Genomic DNA, 15,272 nt, shown 5'->3' on the forward strand with positions numbered 1-15,272 from the left:
CTAACCTTTTCAAGTTAACATTCTGGCCAATCCACAGCCAATTTATCTGTCCTGAGGCTCAATCTCCAATATTGAACACAGTGCTCCAGATGGGAGACTAACCAAGGTTGTGTACAACTGAAGCATCACTTCCTTAACTTTGGATTGAACCCCCTTAAGATAAAAGCCAACATCCCATTAACTCTTCAAATTAATTTTTGTTTCTGTGCTTTTAGCGATTTGTGGACATGAGCACTTAAATCTGTTTGCTCCTCCACATCTCTTCACCCCTTAGCCATGATGAAAGGTTTATTTGTCAGATCACATCCTTCCCCATATTGACCTCCACCTGCAATAGCTTTTCGCACTCCTTTAGTCTGTCTCTGTACCTTTGTAACTGTCTAATCCCAGCCATCCAACTGATTGTCCCTTCTAATTTAGAATCACCTGAAACTTGAAAATTCTACCCTCTAATCTTTCAGCCGGACCATTAATATGAGTGGCCAAAAGCTGAAACCCCATGACAGATCCCTGCGGGATACCACTTGTGAAATTGCACCAACCTGAGAACATGCCATTTACCCTTAATTTCTGCATTCTACCTCGTAATCAATCATGGCACAAAGCTACGTCCAATTTCATATGCTTTTCATTGTCAGGCATGGAATTTTATCAAAAACCTTCTGGAAACCCATACAGAGAGCATCCGTAGGCACTCCCCTATCTCCCATTCGAGTGGCCTCAGAAAGTTCAGCTCCATTAGACAAACATAACTTACCTTTCACCAATGTGGACTCTCTCTGCTCAGCTAATACTGCTCCTAGTGCTCAGACGTTCTGTCTCTGCTGATCGATTCCAGTAACATCCACAGAGAAGATGTTAAATTGGCCGACCTTTAGTTACCTGGTTTCTCTCTCCTTCCCTTCTTAAATAATGGCGTGACATTTGCAATTTTACAAACCAAAGGCACAATTCTGGATTCTCAAAAGCTTTGCAAAATTATGACTAATGCATCTGCAATTTTCCCACTTATTTCTTATAATATTCTGGGGTGAAAACTATTAGGTCCCAGAGATTTATCGACCACAAGCTTTATCATTTTCTCCATTACTTTTTTTTTAACTTCTATTAAATCCACTGAGTTCCTTCCATTGATTTTTTTTTCCAGATTCCTTTGTACCTATAGTAACCTGTCCCCAATCGACACTGAAAGCAGATAAAAAGTATTCATTTAACAATTCTGCAATTGCTTAATTGTCCATTATAGACTTGCCTGCATCTGTGTAAATGGGTCCATTTTCCTCTTTAGCGGTCTCTTAGTATAAATTCGTTCTGGGAATAGAGGGCTGCCCTGTGAGGACATAGAAAGGGCCTACATTCTCTGGAGCTTAGAAAAATGAAGAGCATTGAAGCCTATAAAATTCGGACTAGAAGGATGGATTCCGAGAGGCTGTTTCTCCTGGCTGGAGAGTCTAGAACTAAGGGTCATAGTCTCAAAATAAGGAATCAGCCATTAGGGACTGAAGGAAATTTCTTTAGTCAGAGGGTTGTGAATCTTTGGAAATCCTGACCCCAGAAGCTGTAGACATTCAGTCATTGAGCCTATTCAAGACTGATATCTATAAGACTGGGCACTAAGAGAATCAAGGGATGTGGGGGTCAGAGGGAAAGTGCAGTTGAGGTAGACAATCAGCCATGACCTTACTGAATGGTGGAACAGGCTCCAGGGGGCCGAGTGGCCTACTCCTGCTTCTACTTCTATGTTAATATATTTATGAGATCATCTGCTGTTAGCTTTAATATCCCTTGCAAGATAGTTTTAATATTCCTTCTTGCACCTTTTTTACTTGGCCCTGCCTTGCATGGCCATTGTTCTTTTTCTTAGGCCAGGATTTTACGGCCCCCTCACGATGTGTCTCCCCCCGTTTGATGCGGTGAGTCATTTAAATCTCTATTCAGTTCGGCGGGACCATAATATCCCACCGGTGGGAGGGGCTGTAAAACCCTAGCCATAGTTTTTTCCAGCCTTCTGGATTGCTGTTTTTCCTTCCAGTTGTGCAAGTCTTTTCATTGAGTTCAACATTGTCTCTCGCTTCATTTGTTGATTGTGGTTGCTTAACTACACAAGTGGATCCTTCATCTTTTGGGTTTATGTACGGTTTTGTATTGTGCCAAATACATTGCGTACCTATAACTAACTGGAGTTACCCATTAACGGCTCCACCCAGTGTACTGTGGTCAATTCATGCATGATCCCTTTGGAATCTGCCTTACTTGAATTTAAACTCTTGGTTTGAAATTCCCTCTTGAAGTTAATATTAAATTCAGCCACATTGTTGTCATTATTTGCAAGGCATTCGCTTACCGACAGCTTGCTAACTAATTCTAGCTTGTTATTCTTCACCAGATCTAGTATGGTCTGTTCCCTTCTCAGTGGGGTAGAATTTAGATCTCATGCCCATTTTACACCCTGTCTGACTTCGGGGACCCATTGGGTCAGGCAATTTTGTCAGGCATTACTGACAGGAATGGTCACCTCACGGTTATGCCATTGGGCTAGCAATCCTGACACCTGGACGAATGATCTGGTGATTTGAGTTCAAATCCCACTGTGGCAACAGGGGAGTTTAAATTCAGTTAATTAAGTAAATCTGAAACAAAATGCTTGTCTGAGGTGACCATGTGATTCTGGATTACTGCTGTTAAAAACCCACCCGCTTCAATAATGTTCTTTAAGGAAGGAAATCTGCCACCCTTACTAGGTCTGGCCTACACATGGCTCCAGATCCACAGTAAAGTGGTTGACTCTTAATGGCCCTCAAAATGGCCTAGCAAACGCCTGAGTTGTTCAGAAGGTGGCTCACTGGCATGTTCTCCATGGCAATTAGGGATAACCTTGTCAGCGATGCCCACATTCTGTGAATGAACAAGAAAAACTTGAGTATTGCTGATAAAACAGACATGCCTAAGCTTCTTGTCTTGCACTTGTCAGGACACTCGCAAGAATACCAATGTAAGGGGAAAACAACAATTTATAATGTATGTGACAGAGTGCTGATTGGTTTGCAAGCAACGTTGCCATGGAGAATGCACCACTGTTGGTGACTGACAGTTAACTGCCTAGCATTGTTTGAAATTTAAACCAGGCAGCTTGACCCTGATTAGTCAAGGCATTGCCCTGAGGAATGAGTCAGCGAATGGCTGTTACTTATTGTTGGGCCCTGACATGTGTAAGTGAGATGTTTATCACGTGTTTTAGACCACATGCCAAAGTGCAATGTTGCAGAACAGGAACCAGGCCTGTCCCATTCACAATTCTTAACCAGAGGGCAATTCACTTTTTTTGAAAGAAAGACTAATTTGTGAGCCTTGCTTTGTGGAGTGCTTTAGTGTTTGGTAAGGTTGTTGATCCAGTAAACCTTTGCACCTGTGAGCTAATAGTTGGCTAATCAGATATCGTAACATGTTATTGTAATTTATTCAAGCACAAGGTTTTGATCTATATACAATACAAGGCAGCTGGAGCAAGGGGAATGGTCTCTGTTTATGACCAAGATGTGTCTATTCTAATTGCTTAAATTCCCTCTGTGTTCATTCACGTGCAAATTTTGAGTGTTGCTCTCAAAAAGAGCCCATTATTTCCATCTGCTCTTTTTCCTCCTCTCTGGCTCTATCTCCCCACCAACCGTGCTCCCCCAACCCCATGCACACCCCCCTCTCCAGCCCCCCTGCAACCTTTCCTTTGCTCAAGCAGACCACATTTCATTTCCCTCCTCTTGAGAACTTTGTCCCCTCTCCAAAGCAGTCTGCCAAACTTCTCAGCCTTTCTACTCAGGCTGCCTATCCAGGCATGAATCATCCTTTATTGAGCCCACATCTGTTCCTCTTTTTGTCCTCTCCAGGGTGCCGATAGAGGCATTGACGGACGGGAACCATAACTGCCGCTCTCTTCCCAACTGTGTTGCCCAAGGTCCCCACTGGGTACAATCTTGCCTCCTTGTTGTACCGCTTATTCCATCATCTACTGGCCACCTCATGCTGCCACTCAATCAACAATCAGCGCCCCATCCACATTTCCCTCCAGAATGCCCATTCGTGTGTGGACAAGGCACTTGCAATCCTCAGCCTTCTTGTCTTCAATTGCATTGACATCCTGACCTTGAATGAAACTTGACAAATGAAGGTGGAGGCAAGATGTCACCATCCAAGTCCCTCGAGTCCAAGGAGCACGGCGTTGAGCATACCTGGTGCAAACTTGGTTTAATTGTCCATCACCAGAACTGGGTGAACCATGTCAAGAGCTATCAGGTCAAGCTCTGCCTCACTGCACAAACATTTGTTAGAAAAATTCTTTGGCTTTTTTCTGAATAGCCTTGAGCAGTCCGTTTAGAGATCACTAGCAAAGCCATTCAATGCCTGGTACATTTGGGCAGAACATTCACAGTTTACATGTCCCACTCATTTTTAACCTAAAGTTAGCAATCTGGGTAAAACAACCAGTGTAGGACTCCAAGTTGTGTTTTTAACCAGTCATTCACCTGAAGCTCAATCACCGACAGGCCTGCCTGAAAATTGCACCCATATCAGCCTTAGTTATCAATGGGGCTATGTTTAGGTGAGGAATGGCATCTGCCAAGTGGAATGCTCTCCCGCCACCCACACCCACTTCAGTGTCAGCATCCGATCCAGTCACTTGTAAATGACCTTTCTATAAATTGGTTTTCTCATAATTTCCCCCCTTTCCTCCTATACTTGGTGGCAATTTCTCACACAGAGAATCAAGACTAGGCGAATGTTACGGAGGTAAGAATGTTTTTTTTAAACGCGTTCATAGGATGTGAGCATCACTGGCAAGGCCAGCTTTTATTACCCATCCCTAATTGCCTTTGCGAAGGTGGTGGTGAGCCATCTCCTTGAATCACTGCAGTCCATAAGGTGTAGGTTCATCCACAGTGCTGTTAGGGAGGGAGTTCCAGAATTTTGACCTAGTGACAATGAAGGAACGGCGATATATTTCCAAGTCAGAATGGTGTGTGGCTTGGGGGGGAACATACAGGTGGTGGTGTTCCCATCTATCTGCTACCCTTGTGCTTCTATGTGGTAGAGGTCGTGGGTTTGGAATGTGCTGTTGAAGGAGCCTTGGTGAGTTGGTGCGGTGCATCTTGTAGATGGCACACCCTGTTGCCACTGTGCATTGGTGGTGGAGGGAGTGAATGTTTAAGGTGGTGGATGGGGTGCCAGTCAAGCAGGCTGCTTTGTCCTGGATGGTGTCAAGCTTCTTGAGAGTTGGGACTGCACTCATCCAAACAAGTGGGAGTATTCCACAACACTCCTGACTTGTACCTTGTTGATAGCAGAAATGGTTTGGGGAGTCAGGAAAGACTTATATGAATATTATAGGTTCTGTAGGTCTGATTGGGACCTTTCACTGTGGCTGTGAATTCTGGGTAAGACTGTCTTGATCTTTTGACTTTCTTACTTGCCAAACTTTAGTAACAGTACTCACACTCACAGAGGTAGGTTGTTGTATTAATCTAATATGGACTAATATTCCAGAGACCCAAGTTAATGTTCTGGGACCAGGACTCAAATCCCACCACAGCATATGGTGAAATTTGAATTCAATAAAAATTTGGAATTAAGAGTCTGATGGTGATCATGAAGCCATTGCTGATTGTCATAAAAACCCATCTGCTTCACTAATGTCTTTTAGGGAAGGAAATTCAACAGCTCTCCACATTTTTCCATCCTGCCCATGATGATGTCCACCAATGACAGGGCCAGAAAATCCCGCCCAATGTTTTGAGTTCAACATGACTTCTTTGGAAAGAGTCATATTCAACTCAAAACATTAACTCTGTTTCTCTCTCTACAGATGCTGTCAGAGCTGCTGAGTTTTGTCCAGCGTTTTTTTTTTTATTTTGTTGGTGTACTGTTGGCTGAATTCACAAGACAAGTGGGTAAGCCATTATCGCTCCTTCTCATGAATTTAACGCTGAGGAAGGCAAGATTCCATGCACGCGTTCACACATATGAACGTAACTTAAGCTTAAACATACTTTTTTTTGGATGGGTTTGACTGTGCCTGCTTTTATAGCCGTCTCAAATGCCCAGTGAAAACCTCTTCAGGCTGTGATAAGTGATTGGCTAGAAGCACTAATTCCTGTGGTTGCCAGGAGACATGACTCAGTGGCTCTAATGATAACTGAAGAATTTCGGTGACTCAGAGCTTTTGAAAAGAGACTGCAAAAACACTTCAAAATTTCCCCATTTTGATAAAGGACGTGTAGGCAATGCCAACTGATGCTGAGCAGCGTCAAAAGATGCCCAGCGTCAAGCTAGATCGAAACCCGGGTGACGGTGAGCAGCCAGCAGGCTGGTCAACGCTGGGGGTGGCAAAGTTCAACCAAAAGTTAGTGAGTATCCCAGGCTACATCTTTGGGTGCGTGGCGAGATCATTGTTTTTGAGAGTGTGGCTTATTGTATATCTTCACTGATTGTTCTGAGCATTCGTGTGTCAACATGGTTCCTTGGGTGGCACTCATGCCTCTGAGTCAGAAGGTCGTGGGTTCAACTTGAACTCCAGGACTTGAACAGAGGAGTCACTCCGGTGTAGCACTGGCTGACTGCTGGACTTTCAGACGTGCTGTCTTCCTGATGAGACATCAAACGAAGGTCCTGTCAGCCCTCTTGGGTGAATGTAAAAGAGCCCATGGCATTATTTCGAAGAAGAGCACTCCACGGACTCCTGGTCAATATTTACCCCTCAATCGACATGACAAAAACAGGTTATATGGTCACTATTACATTGCTGTGTGTGGGAGTTTGCTGTGCACAAATAGGCTGCTGTGTTTCCTACATTACAACAGTGACTACACCCCAAAAAATGTACTACATTGTCCGGGATTTTCCAGCTCCGGTGTGGCAGATGCGGCAAGCTAGCCAAAATTCCGTTGACTTCAGCAGGACCGGAAGATCCAGCTGGTGAGCAGGGCTGGAAAATCCAGCCCATTGGCGGGAAGGTACTTTGGGACATTTAGTGGTTGTGAAAACTGCTAAGTAAATGCAATTCTTTCTGTTTTCCCTTTCTTGTTTATTCTTTACTCAACAAAGGCACATATTTTATCGTGGTCTATTTTCTGGCAGATATTATTACATTGTAGGTGATCCAATCAAGGATTAGAAGTGATGCAACGGTGTTTTTTTTTTTAATCTGCATTATGCAAATGGCCAAGTACAGACCAAGAGTAAGGTTTATATTGTAACGACCAACTCCAGAGCATCAGCTGGAGTTGCAAATGCTCCAGGATTGCCCTAGAGTCTCCAGGACTTGGAACTTAATCATCAGGACACTGTTGCAAGCAAGCCAGGGGAAAGATCACAGCGGCAATATAGAATCATAGAATAGTTACAACAGAGAAGGAGGCCATTCAGCTCATCATGTCTATGCTGGCTCTCTGCGAGAGCAACTCCGTTGGTCCTGCTCCCCTACCCTTTCCCTGTTGCCCGGCAATTTCTTTTTCTCATCAGATGCTTGTCCATTTCCTTTTTGAAGTTGACGATTAAATCTGCCTCCACCTCACTCTCAATGCATTCCAGATCCTAACAGCTCTGCTTAAAAAAGATCGCCCTCATGTCGCCATTACTTCTTTTGCCAATCATCTTTATTGCCATCCTCAGATTCTCGACCCTTCTGCCCACACCTTTCTACACGAAAAGAAAATCATTTTGGAGAAGGTTTTCAAACTATTGAGAATGTAAAGACTGATGCAGTTGGAAAAAATAATTTGTTAAGACAGTTGTGCTTTCCTGGAAATGAAAATATGCTTTAAAAATGTAATAATTATTTCTAAATTATGTCAGCTGGTATTGCTTTGTTCCAGACACCAAATTTATATTTCAGAAAAATAAGGTAAACCTCAGGAAGAAGGGACATAGAATGGACTGAAAAATGAAAGTCATAAGCTGCCCTTTTCTCTTTACAAAGCATATAAAAATTGCATTGCCATTAATCGCTGGTAAATATATAATTAATCATTCAGTCATGAATCATAAAATGACAAATTTATCTGAGATGTTCCTGTCCATATAATTTGAGCAAGAGTTCTCGCGCTGGTGGGACTAGGTAATGCCATGAAAGGATTTTATTTTCCTGCTGATTCGCTGTAATTACCATCAAGGAGTGAAAGGAAAGCTGCCTGAAGAACAAATCCAAGCTGAAGCGCACAGGACCACTCAATCAGATGCCATGGCAACTGGTCATCAGAGTTTGACCATCACAGAGTCTGAATTGCCTACGGAGTGTAGGAGTTTTCAAGGGGAAAATTGAAGTGAGTGTGTGTGTGTGTGTGTGTGTGTGTGCCTGAGAGAGAGAGAGCAACTGCAGATTTGGCGTTCACAAGAATAATCTGATGCTGACTGCCAAACTACAAACAGAACGCATAGAGGAGAGAGCAGACTGGATAGAATGTTGAAAACATGCTTCGAAAAATTGGACATCACAATTATGTTTACTCACTTTGCAGCAAAACAGAGGTACTGTTTCTCTTAAAATGTTCTGATGGCGATGACTGCTTTATTTGAGGTGAATTTTTGAAAACTTGGTTCCAATTAACACCCTCCATTTGTATGTACCTGGGTAGTATCGAGCACTAGTATTATGCAGCAGCAATTGTAGAATTTTGTTTTTGAACTTCTGTCAATAAATTGGGCCATTAATCAGCAACCAACCTGCAGATATTTTAGGCAAAGGGAGAATAGACTTGTTAATGTACCACAGTGATAGTTTTCAATGGGATTGGTGAACTTCTTCATTCTCAAGGGTGAATAATCTGTCCCTGTCTTTCTCTCAGGCTGAACCTCGTGACATTCCCACAGAGCCTAATAATGATCCGAAGACAGCTCCAACAGAGAATGGTGTGAGTCATCCATCTGGTCAAACATCCAAACCCTGCACCCAAGTCACCCATGTTCAACCTGCACCAGGTAAGTGAGTTTATGCTTAATGGATTTTTGTTTAAAGAAAGGAAGTGAACAAATAAGTTTTTGCAGTCATTTACTAATCATGTTATTACTAGTCATTTACTAGTCATAGTATTTACTAGTCATGTTATTAATCCAAAATCTTTCGCGTTGTGCATTAGCTGCAGTCAAAACAGCTGGCAAAGCAGAAGATCTCATACAAAGCGTCTTGTCAGGTAAGATGTTAACAAATTCGGTGTGACACAAGGACTTAAAATTATCCCAAATGTTAAAATCAGAGAAATTGTAGAGGTGAAATAAGAATGATATACGTGTACAGTACATTATAAGATCTAGGATGAATTTTTTTTAAGTTTACACATAAGCGTACAAAATAGTACAGATTCAACTGAAAAGGTCCTGACATGAGAATGAAATCTTGCCATCTAAAAACCTATGATTGTTACATGACTTTTAATTATCATTTAACAAACATACAAATGGTGCAATTGCTAAATATATATATATGTGTATGTATGCCATATATACATACACAATATTAATAATCAGTATCAGAGAACCACAGTTTGGAATGTTCACATTTAAAAGAATGTTATCCTGCTAAAAAAAAAGGCTTAGAAAATCTATCTTTCTTCAGAGGGGAAAAGGACAAGTTATATATCATTTTTTTTATATAGTGAACTTGCACATAAATGGAGCATTGATGCTATCTATACAATTTACCTCACTGCATCATTTGCTTATAAGTAAATAAGAAAAGTTTTACCAAGCACGTTCTTGTCACGGTTTCTACAAGCAAACTAAACGCCTCATTTCTGACTGATTACAGAGCAATCTTCATTTGGTTCGTTTCTACCCCCTTAAACCAAATTACAGAGTGCCTTTACCATTCAAACACTTTAATGCATCCCTTTGTCATTTCAACAGCATGCGTTAACTTGCTTAGCACCTCTGTTAAAGCAGCCAGCAAAAGGAATCGGAAAGAAAGGTGCATTTGTCACTCAGCGCCATTTCAAGGCCTCTGACTCTTGTTTAAAAATCGTCCAGAATATTGAGGCAGACGAGGACAGAATGTTTGACTATAAATGAATTTTCTGCCTTTTTGAGTTATACAAAAGCAAATTAGATTTTTAAAAAGCAAAAGTATTATGCTGAGCAGTACTCCAAGGTGTCCAATCAGATAACAATAAAATCACTAGGATTCCAAAATTCTGTAGGCAGTTCAGATGTGTGCAAATTGTCTAAAAACAAAATTAAATCACATGCTAACTTCATACTTGGTGCGTACTTGATATAGTCCACATTTAACCCATTCACCAACATCTTTCAAAGTGCCAGCACAAGAACAATGGGTCAAATGGCCTCTTTCTGTGCTTTAAAATTTGCTAACTTACTTAAGGGCAGTTCTAATCATAATTTTTTTTTCAAATTTAGATGAGTTAGTAATTTTTAAGTATTGCTTCATCCAATATGAGGAGTTTCTAGAATCATAGAACAATACAGCACAGAAGGAGACCACTCAACCCATCGTGCCCATGTCAACTTTTTGAAAGAGTTATCCAATTAGTCTGTGCTTTCCTCATAGCCCTGCAATAAATTTCCCATTCAAGGATTCATATACTCTTGATAGTTCTCATTGCTGCAGCCATTTCACTGAGGATGCATTGTAGGTGGTTTATACAGCAGCCTGACCCATTTCAATAAGGCATTTACTACAGAAAGAAGGGAGGAAGAAAAGCAATTTGATGTGACAAATTGGTTTCTATAAACCACTGCAGAGGTGGAAGCCCAGACCGTGGAAGAGCTAAGACAGCAAAAGGCATTTGTGAAGCTTCAGAAAAAGCACTACAAAGAAATGAAGGAGTTGGTGAAGAAGCACCACAAGAAAACCACTGACCTGATCAAAGAACACACGGCAAAATCCAGCGAGTTTCAGAATGAGTATTTAAGACGCAGGGTGCTTCTGGAAAAATCAGCAAAGAGAGATGGTAAGAAGAGGTAGGTGAAGCATTCTGAAATACTTTTGTGTACTTACAGTGGGACTTTGTCTCCTTTCTAACCTCTTGTCTCAAGGGCTTTTTTACCCCAAACTATTTGTTGCAGATAACCAAGTGGTAAATTAATCCTTCGTACATTAACATTAAAATAATTCTAAGAAGTGTGGTTTTATACATGCCTTTAACATGGCTTATTTTTACATTGTAGAAAGTGATAAATCTTTCAATTTTAAACTCCTGGCACATCCTGTGACATTTTTTGCACTGTTAAAACTGACCTCACTGACATAAGCATCACAGGTTGACGGTGAATGTTTAAAATGTGAAATACTTCGTATTACAAGCAGCTGGAAAATAACAAAATTTGTGGGCAATGATCCACGTTTCAGTGGAATTGACTGAATGGTTGAAGGACCTCCCTGGGAAACAGCGTTTCTCAGAAGTTTGTTTCAAATTTCCGTAGCGGACAACCTGAACACCAGAAACTGACAGAATCATATATCAGACACATTTAATACAAAAATTGCCTATTTGTCGTGTAAAATAAAACTCATAGTCAGCATGGGATAATAAAAGTCTCAAATTTGGCATGGAAAATCACCATGTCAACGACTAGCACAATTTCCAAGTAATCACTTTGCTAAGCTGCTATCTCAATTACCATTCTAGATTTATCCATAACAAAAAGTTGGTTTTAAAATTAACCCTATGCTTCTGATTCAGGGCAATATAGACAGCATTTCTTTATAAAAGGGGGAACTGTTGAAAGGGATAGCGATTATCATGAATGTGTTTATTTAAACATGGCTTTGTTGAGCGAGCTGGCCTGGATAGGGTATGCATTTCACAGTCTGAGTGAGCTGCAATGACATTCACAGTTGGAAACACTCGCTGTGAACGATTGTGCCTGTAATGACATTGACTCTGTTCTCTCTCAGCGTCAGTGACTCCTCTCAAAGAGGCCCTCTACATTACCATGGAAATCTAAGCAAATGGTTATTTTTGACATAAAAATAAAAGCAAAACACTGCCAATGCTGGAAATAAAAGTGAAGTTGCTGGAAATGCTCAGCAGACCTGGCAGCATCGGTAGAGAGAGAAACAGAGTTTTGAAACAACTAGTTCTGTCGAAGGGTCATGAGGACTCGAAACGTCAACTCTTTTCTTCTCCGCCGATGCTGCCAGACCTGCTGAGTTTTTCCAGGTAATTCTGTTTTTGTTTTGTATTTCCAGCATCTGCAGTTTTTTGTTTTTTTTGTTTTTATCACAGAGTTTTGAGCCTTCCGAAGAAGAATCACATTCGACTTGAAAAGTTAACTCTGTTCCTTGCTGCGCAGTTGCTGCCAGTCCTGCTGAGTATTTCCAGCACTTTCTGCTTTCATATTGTCTATTTTTGATATTTGCTTCGAATGGTAGCCATGAAGCCAAAGTGCACATTAAAGAAGCCATTTTGCGAGGCTCTACTCCCAGTATGGAGCTGGATAGACTGAAGCCTATGACTCAGAATCAATGTTCTAGCTCTATCTTGGATCCATACCTCCTCCTGATGAGAAACCTCACTAGAGATGGGACTTCACAACCCTACCCCTAAAGTGTAATCACAAGCATTTTGATAAGGCAAATGCACGGTATTATAACCCTCCAAAAAAGCACAGAAACAGATGCAAAAAGGTGAAAAGTTAACTAAATCCATCATTATAGTTCTTCTTGATGAATGAATTTTCACTATAGTTGCTTACAGTAAGACAGGGCTTTACAACAGCAAGCTCATTTATACCATGGAAAATGCTACTATATATGCGTTATTATATAATATTAGCTGATTTAAAAGGTGTTGCAAGCAGCACAGTGGATGAAGTGCTAACTTATAATGACAGGAACATTCCACCATAATGCATGTTAGGCCTGATTGCACTATTGGGTACATTGTCATGCTGGTGCTGAAGGGAGGACATAAAATCAAGCGATTTCTTGCTTCATGTTCACTAAGTGCCTGTTCTCAACACACATCATCTGTAGGTGTCACGCCACAAGGAACTACAGTACAAACCTGGTCACTTACTGATACCTTGGATGGAGCGAAAGTTGGGCGTGTAGCAATCATTAGCGACCCTTTTGCTTTTGGAAATGGAATGCAGTGATTTTGAGCAGCCAAATCCTGGCATTCAGTGCAAATAGAATCATAGAGTGGTTACAGCACAGAAGGAGACCATTCAGCCTATCGTGACTGTGCCAGCTCTCTTTGAGAGCTACTCAGCCCTTGCTTTTTCCCCATGGCCCTGCAATTTTTTTCCCATTGATAATTATCCAGTTCCCTTTTGTAAGCCATGATTGAGTCTGCTTCCACCACACAGTCAAGCACTGAATTCCAGATCCTAACAACTCACTGTGCAAAAAAGCCTTTCTCCAAGTCGCTTTTGGTTCTTTTGCCAATCACTTTAAACCAGTGTCCTCTGCTTCTCAACACAAAACATGGTGGGAATGTAAGCGATGAGGAGGGTGTTAAGAGGCTTCAAGGCGATCTAGACAGGTTGAGTGAGTGAGCAAATTCATGGCAGATGCAATATAACGTGGATAAGTGTGAAGTTATTCACTTTGTAGGAAAAACAAAATGGCAGAGTATTATCTAAATGGTGAAATATTGGGAAATGTTGATATATAAAGGGACCTGGGTGTCCTTGTACACCAATCACTGAAAGCAAGCAAGCAGTTAAGAAGGCAAGTGGTATGTTGGCCTTCAGTGTGCGAGGACTTAAGTACAGGAGCAAGGATGTCTTACTGCAGCTGTATAGGGCCTTGGTGAGACCACACCTGGAGTATTGTGTGCAGTTTTGGTCTCCTTACCTAAGAAAGGATATACTTGCCATAGAGGGAGTGCAGCAAAGACTGATTCCTGGGACAGCAGGGTTGTTGTATGAGGAGAGATTGGGCCTGTATCCACTGGAGTTTAGAAGAATGAGTGAAGATCTCATTGAAACATATAAAATTCTGATAAGGATGGACAGACTGGATGCAGGGATGATATTTCTTCTGGCTGTCCTCTGGCTGGGGGGTGGGGGTCTAGATCAGGATATGGGGTAGACCATTTAGGACTGAGATGAGGAGAAACTTCTTCACTCAGAGGGTGGTGAATCTGTGGAATTCTCTACCACAGAAGGTTGTCGAGGCCAAGTCATTGAATACATTTAAGAAGGAAATAGATTTCTAAACTCTAAAGGCATCTAGGGGTATGGAGAGAGCAAAGGAGTACAGCATCAAGGTAGAGGATCAGCCATGATCATATTGAATGGCGGAGCAGGCTCGAAGGGCCAAATAACCTACTCCTGCTCCTATTTTCTATGTTTCTATGACCCTTCATCAATGGGAACAGTTTCTCCGAGTCTATTGTGTTAGGACCCCTTAGGATCTTGAAGAGTTCTATTAATTCTTCCCTCAACCGTCAACTCTCTAGAGCGAACAGCCACAGCTTCGCCACTCTCTCCTCGGAACTGACTAGTGCGTCAGTTGACTGTATGATGCAGGTAAGGGGCAAGCAGGTCACTTGACACATGGTTCCTAAGCAGTAATGGGCGCCGGGCATGGCCATTGAAGATGGGGGTGGCCTGGCAATGCCATTCCGAAGTTGCAAGTTGGCTGCAAGCGTTCAGGCAACAGATGATGAAGCTGTGCCCGTTTGATCCAGATCAACCTGAGGCAAACATTCTCTGCCATTGGCTGGTAGTTTTACCAATTATTCCAGGTGGTTTCGGGCCTGTTTACCTCCATGGTATCTTTACTTAATCTTGTACCTCAACCAGAAACTATTGTACTTTAAGTACTTAATGAGTTTCAAAAAGGGCTACCAAATTTGTTCTGGGAAAATAAATACAAATCATAATATTAGAAATCTAGACAACATTATCCAATAAAAGTCACACTGTACCATGAACACTGGAAAGGCAAACGTGCAAAGTCAATTAAAGAGCTGATTTGCCTCTGTAATTTCTCTTGCTCCGATTTCAAATGAGTACACAAAGGAAAAAGGGTGACCCTATCCAAATCTTACTGAGTTATGTCTCAAACCTGATGTCCTAAGGTAATTAATAAAACAACAGCAACTTATATCAGAAGAGTGCGGAATTGCCGCTGAGAAAGAACTCGATCGGCCCCAGCGAAGGGGATGGGGCCACAATCGGGAGGCCCGGGCCAGGGAAGGGGTGGTGGGTAACAAGCAGGCATGGCTATTTTCTTTGGGCACATTGTGCCTAAACCCGAGGGGGTTCCCCCAGGGCCCACAGCCAGGTTGCGAGGGTTTGACTTGTGGCCTTGCCACATG

General features: G+C 41.9%; 1 protein-coding gene across 5 annotated transcripts in view; it reads left to right on the plus strand.

Moving 5' to 3' along the window:
* Positions 1 to 15,272, plus strand: part of LOC121290931 (1-phosphatidylinositol 4,5-bisphosphate phosphodiesterase beta-1) — an 802,698-nt gene that overhangs the window by 691,109 nt on the left and 96,317 nt on the right. For 4 of the 5 annotated variants that reach the window (XR_005945906.1, XM_041211986.1, XM_041211997.1 and 1 more), the window contains 3 exons: positions 8,832 to 8,964; positions 9,123 to 9,176; positions 10,740 to 10,959. Coding sequence is in view for 3 of the 5 variants with exons in the window: in XM_041211986.1 (XP_041067920.1) it covers positions 8,832 to 8,964; positions 9,123 to 9,176; positions 10,740 to 10,959 (407 nt within the window). In the remaining 2 variants the exon portion in view is untranslated. The remainder of the gene's footprint in view (positions 1 to 8,831; positions 8,965 to 9,122; positions 9,177 to 10,739; positions 10,960 to 15,272) is intronic. The other variant, XR_005945910.1, reaches the window with a different exon arrangement.

This window comes from Carcharodon carcharias, chromosome 2, assembly GCF_017639515.1.
Source record: "Carcharodon carcharias isolate sCarCar2 chromosome 2, sCarCar2.pri, whole genome shotgun sequence".
Taxonomy (NCBI): domain Eukaryota; kingdom Metazoa; phylum Chordata; class Chondrichthyes; order Lamniformes; family Lamnidae; genus Carcharodon; species Carcharodon carcharias.